Genomic DNA, 5,537 nt, shown 5'->3' with positions numbered 1-5,537 from the left:
CGTACCAATACATACCGAAACGTACATTTTACCTCAATTTTATATTTCTCATAGAGTCGTATCGAGGCATGTCGTATCGTATCCATGTGTATTAGTGGTGTATTGATGCATATCGGTATGTATTGTAGGATATATATCGATACGAAATGATTTAAAAAATTCAATGTATCGTATTGGTGTGTATCATATCGGCCGACTAAATTTAAGATACATATCGGATGGTATCGTATCGGTATCGGAGATACTTAAAACCATGCTTCTCACATAGTTTCATAGTATAATTCAAAAGTTTTATGCTTCTATAATTATTACAACTTTGAATGTCCCCTATATTTTTGTAAACTGGAACCACAATGCTTCTCCTCCAATCATGGTTGCCATGAACTTCGGACACCTTTTCCCCCTCTCTAATATTTTCTCTCCTTCTCTGATCTTCTTCTTCTCTCTGTTCTTCCTCTTTTCCTTCCATGTTACTCTGTTCTGTCTTTCCCTGTTGCTGTTACTTCGCTGGGTTGCAGAAGGCTTGATCGATCTCTCTCGAAAGCACTCCTTTTGGCCTGATATCTGGAGCGAAGGAAGAACCTTAAGCCCTTATACTGCTCTTGCTGCATGTTCGAGCTCTGCAACAGTGCTGATTATTTCTCTTACCACCAGATTTAGTTGCAGGTTTCACGAAAGGTCTTATTTGGGAACTGTTGAGGCTTGTCAAAGCTTTATCTACAATCGCCCTGCTGCTGCGATTCATTACCTGAAATCTCAGATCGAGACAAGCCCTGAGATCGAGATTTGTTGTTCGAAGTGCTCTCTAGTCTACGGCCTTGCCCTAGTTTCTATCGAGAAGAAGATGGCAGGTTATTATATTGCTTTAGAGAGTTGAATTTGTGGTTATTACAAGAAAGCCCCATGTCCTGAAATGTGTGTTATATTATTTCCTCCCTTACTTTAGCAATTACAGAATACCACCTCTTCCAATATCCTATCTCAGTTGTCCCTGTCACTTGTTATGCTATCAGTAATGCACATGATTGTTACTGAAATTACAAGAATGCCACTCAACCATTAAATTGAGATATTGTCATTATTGTGGGCCCTAAGCGATCCGATTCCAGCTTTTGGAACCCGGATCCACATCACATTCCTCCTTCGCTCTGATTCCCAAAAATGCATAATTTATCCCAAACCAGTAAAGTCAACGAAAGATTAATCGCGATAGGATTGCATTATAGGGACAAATCAGTATGTATAATAGAAATCTAACGCTCTTTTTTTTTCTTTTTCTTTTTTTTACATATGAAAGAAGCAATAAAAGGGATATGGACTTGGATTCATCACCTAAGGCCTACGGGAATGGAATCACCACCAAACCCAACCACTAAATTACCAAAATAGGATCTGATTGGAATCACCACCAAGAGGTGTTACAGCTTCACCATTGCAACCAGTCCAGATTCATCACTGAAACAATGAAAAACAAACTTTATTTCTCATCCCTTCCTTAATAGAGCAGTACATTGTTTAAATAAAAGACCCAAAGACCTAAAATAGCAACTAACTATAACCTTCCCCTATGTGGACAGCACTACCTAAAAAAGGAAACAACAAAAATATTAACTCTTAGTACTCTTACTTAGTTATTAATTTAGAAGCTAAGGAACTACTACAATCATAGCAACTACTAGGAAAACATTCCAATATATATTCTAGCAGATCTTCTCATAGGACCCCACACAATCTTCTAGAAACATTCTCCATGCAAAGCAACATTATGGAGCCCACACAATCTGCCAAGAATCTCCCCCAAGTTCTGATGATCATATCTCCAAAGAGGGCCCACGAAATCTTCTAGAAACTACAAATCGCAGGCTACATTGGGGAGGGGGGGGGAGAATATGGACTTTAATATGAACCAGAATATGGGCTTTAGATTGGCCTGGTTCCAACTTAAACTGTGGGGCTAGATTGGGGCCTGGTTGGGCTGGCCCTTCTTCCTACAGTGCCACTACTGGAGCCCCTACATCAGAGGGCTATGCCTCAAATCAAAGATTCATTTACAGAATAAAATCCATATCTTTTGTTCTAGTTTTCTTTATAGGTATTTTTACATGTTTAAACCAGAGACACGATTATAGAATTCTTTACAGGAACCTGTTGATCAGGAAGTTGCTTCAAAATAGGCAACTTCATTACAAAAAGAAGGAAAAGAAACCATCTGGCATATGAAGAAAGTAATATATGACTCCTTTTCAGTAAATTGAATGATGATCCAAGGAAAAACACTTACCATGAGGTTATGATAAACCAACGTGGATGAGATTGTAAATATCCAATGAGGATTTTGCAATTAAATAAAGGGTAATTTACAGTGCCACCCCTAGAGAATGCCATTATTAGAGAGACACCCCCTGCTTAATACCAAATTGCATTCACACCCTCTACCGTCAGTCTCTGTCACAAAATATACCTTAAATGCTGACATCAGCTGGTTCCTTTTTTTTTTTTTAATACCAAAATACCCTTCAAAATGATGAAGTGCCTATTATACCCTCCCTTAAGCCCTGTAACCCCAAATCAACACTGAACTTTTTTCACTCCCAAATCTCAGTTTTCACTCTTCGTGACCAGTGTTTATGTGGATGGGAAGCTCATGGGCTCTGCTTCTTATGATGGGTGATTGGGATGGATTTAGCTGACTTAGGATTGGACGGCTCCACATCTTCTTTCAAACTGAAAACTCATGGGCTCTCTCTCTCTCTCTCTCTCTCTCTCTCTCTCTCTCTCTATAGACCCTTCTCCAATAACCTTTCTGATCCACTTACTGTCGTTCTTATGCATTTTCTAAAAGTTCACATCAGTTTCCCTCACCATCTCTGATCGGGTATTCCTTCTTCCGGCAGAGTACAGATTTTAAGCCCTACCTTCAGTCCAGGATTTCTCTCGGCACATGGAGATGTCCGGGAGATTGGTTTTCTTATGCAACAGTATTTCCTAAAGCGAATCTGAAGAGTTTAAATGAGACGGGATCTGTGGTTCTCCCAGCCATATTTGTCCATATTTCTATGAACTCGCTTCCCAGGAACATTGGATTTTCTGCATTCCCATAGCCTGCACAGGCTTCTAGGATTTGGAAAGAACTTTGGAAGCCATATGGAAGCCATGTGCAACTCAGCCCCATCTTCAATCTTATATTCGGAGCATTTATACGGACGGCTTTAAAGATTGTTCTCGGATGCTCCCTTCAAATTGTATTGTTCTCGATTGCTACATAAGCTCATGGGCTCTGCTTCTTCTTACAATCTGGAATCTTTTTAAACTTTATTTTCCCCCTTTTTGGGAAGGGTCTGAGAATAATGTTTATGTGGATGGGAAGGGGAGAAGGGTTTTCCTCCTCTCAAACCCATGGTGAAGGTGAAGGGTATTGATGGGTTAGTGTAAAATAGAATGAAGATATGTGTTTTAGTTAAAAGGGTTAAATCGTCATTTCAAAGCCTCACTTAACTGAGACTGATGGTAGGGGGTGTGAACACAATTTGATATTAAGCAGTGGGTGTCTCTCTAATAGTGGCATTCTCTAGGGGGTGGCACTGTAAATTACCCTTAAATAAATCAGATAGATCAATCTGTGAACGACACATACAAGAAACAACAACATGCACAAAAGGAAACTTGAAAGTAGAGAGAATACATCTATCAAAAAAAGTAGAGTGAATAATTTACACTCCCAAGAAGAGTGAAATTGACCACTTCCATATTCGTAGATACTCTAGCCCGTATTTTCTTTTACCAATAGAAATTGGTATCAACAAACACAAACATCATCTCTTCTGGCATGAAGTCATACTGATACTATCATTCAATTTCATTTTAGGGGAAGTGTTTTCTGCCCAGCAGCGTGGCTCCTATGCCTGCACAAGACCCAATCACCCCCCCCAAACCCCCTTTGGTTCAATCTATGGGGGGAAAGGAGGTCATGCTACAGAGAGAAACAGAGGAACAGACACAAGGGTGCAGGCACAGGAGCCACACTCCCAGACAGGAAGCTTTCTTCCTTTATTTTATTTTTTATTAGCACACCAAATGCCTTTCCCTTTTCCCATAAAGTGAAGAAATTAAAGATCCAAGAAAACCAGCTCAATTGCAATATTTACCATGTAAAAAGCAATTTAAATAATTCCCCTCCAGGACAGGACAGAAATCTGGTAAGAATATCACCTTGCTGCCTGGATGTGCCATTGCATTGCGGAAAGTTGCATTTTGGAGAAGTTCAAGAAAGAAAAGGCAATGAGGGTACCTGAAATCACCCCCAAGCAAATATGTACAAAGAATAGGAGAAAAAATTCCAAACTCAATAAATATTCAAATAATGAAACGACGCAGAAAACTGTAACCTCTGTACCATTCAGATCCCAATTCAAGCACATAATAAGCAACTCACATTATAAATTTCATGTACTCCGGCTGCTGCCAATATTGAAGGTATTTCAAGTAACCAATAAAAGCTTCATCTTCAAAATAACGATTCTGAGCCAAATCTGCATTAGAATCCTAAACACATAAACATCTAGAACTAGAGGAAGAACATTGATAAGGTACCGATAAAAAAATACAATTTTATTTCTGAATCCAGCCACACAGTGTGACAGGAAAGCAGAAGCATGTATCTAATGCTTTAAAATGACAACATTTCCCATTAAAAACACCCATCCCAACAAAGTTAAACTTCCACAATTTAGTAGCATACAATGGATGTAGGTTGGATTAGCTAGACACTGTACAAACTCCAACTCAAGCAAAAACCTTTGGCGTCCATCATCAGGATCCTTGTATTTGTTTTTTGACCTGCATAAGGACAAAGTGTACATGTTTAACATAGTTTATTTGGTGACAGAAGCTAGCAATAACCTTAAATTTGTAGATGCAAAGTTAAAAACTTAGTAGCATAAAAATGAAGGTAAAAGCAGCTCCATTAAAAATTGCCATGCAAAGGAAGAGTAGGAACAGGTAATTTTGTATGATAAGAAGCAGCGGATACATTTCTATCCAAGAAAGAGAAAATTGGTTACTAACGTTGAAGGAGTTTGAGCTGCATCATCACTGTCTTTAGCAGGAGTCATTACACCTTTACTACAATATCAAAATGTGGCAACAGTTTTTAGTGGTTCTAAGTCTCCTTTGCAGTAGTCCAACCTTCAGCCTGTATGATCAGGAAACAAAACAAATAAACCATCAGAAATTCAGTGAAATGACAGATGTATCTCTGCATTCCTATCCATCAGACAAATTCTGATTCAATAATAATAGGGAAGGCGAAAAGTGCTGAATAACTTGTATTGAAAATTTACAAAAAAAATCCGATCCAGATTAATTTGGGAATCATTCGTTTAGCTGTAAAAAATTTAGCCAAAACATCAGATTTTCATTGTTTATGTTTTATCCACATGCTTCCACATTATCAATCAATTATCACTTTAATAATTTACAGTGACAAAAGTTGAAATAAAATTGGGATAACATCCCCCCCCCCCCAAAAAAAAAAAAAA

General features: G+C 38.4%; 1 protein-coding gene across 1 annotated transcript in view; it reads right to left on the bottom strand.

Moving 5' to 3' along the window:
* Positions 1 to 5,537, bottom strand: part of LOC122070636 (mediator of RNA polymerase II transcription subunit 31-like) — an 11,571-nt gene that overhangs the window by 5,410 nt on the left and 624 nt on the right. Inside the window, exons 2-5 of the mRNA XM_042634821.1 lie at positions 5,065 to 5,191; positions 4,739 to 4,836; positions 4,433 to 4,529; positions 4,210 to 4,288 (exon numbers count right to left, since the gene is read on the bottom strand). Of these exons, the coding sequence (XP_042490755.1) occupies positions 4,210 to 4,288; positions 4,433 to 4,529; positions 4,739 to 4,836; positions 5,065 to 5,111 (321 nt within the window). The 5' untranslated portion in view covers positions 5,112 to 5,191. The remainder of the gene's footprint in view (positions 1 to 4,209; positions 4,289 to 4,432; positions 4,530 to 4,738; positions 4,837 to 5,064; positions 5,192 to 5,537) is intronic.

The sequence above is a fragment of the Macadamia integrifolia genome, unplaced genomic scaffold (genome assembly GCF_013358625.1).
Source record: "Macadamia integrifolia cultivar HAES 741 unplaced genomic scaffold, SCU_Mint_v3 scaffold958, whole genome shotgun sequence".
NCBI lineage: Eukaryota > Viridiplantae > Streptophyta > Magnoliopsida > Proteales > Proteaceae > Macadamia > Macadamia integrifolia.
The sequence above is the reverse complement of the archived record's forward strand: the minus strand, read 5'-3'. Positions and strand labels throughout refer to the sequence as shown.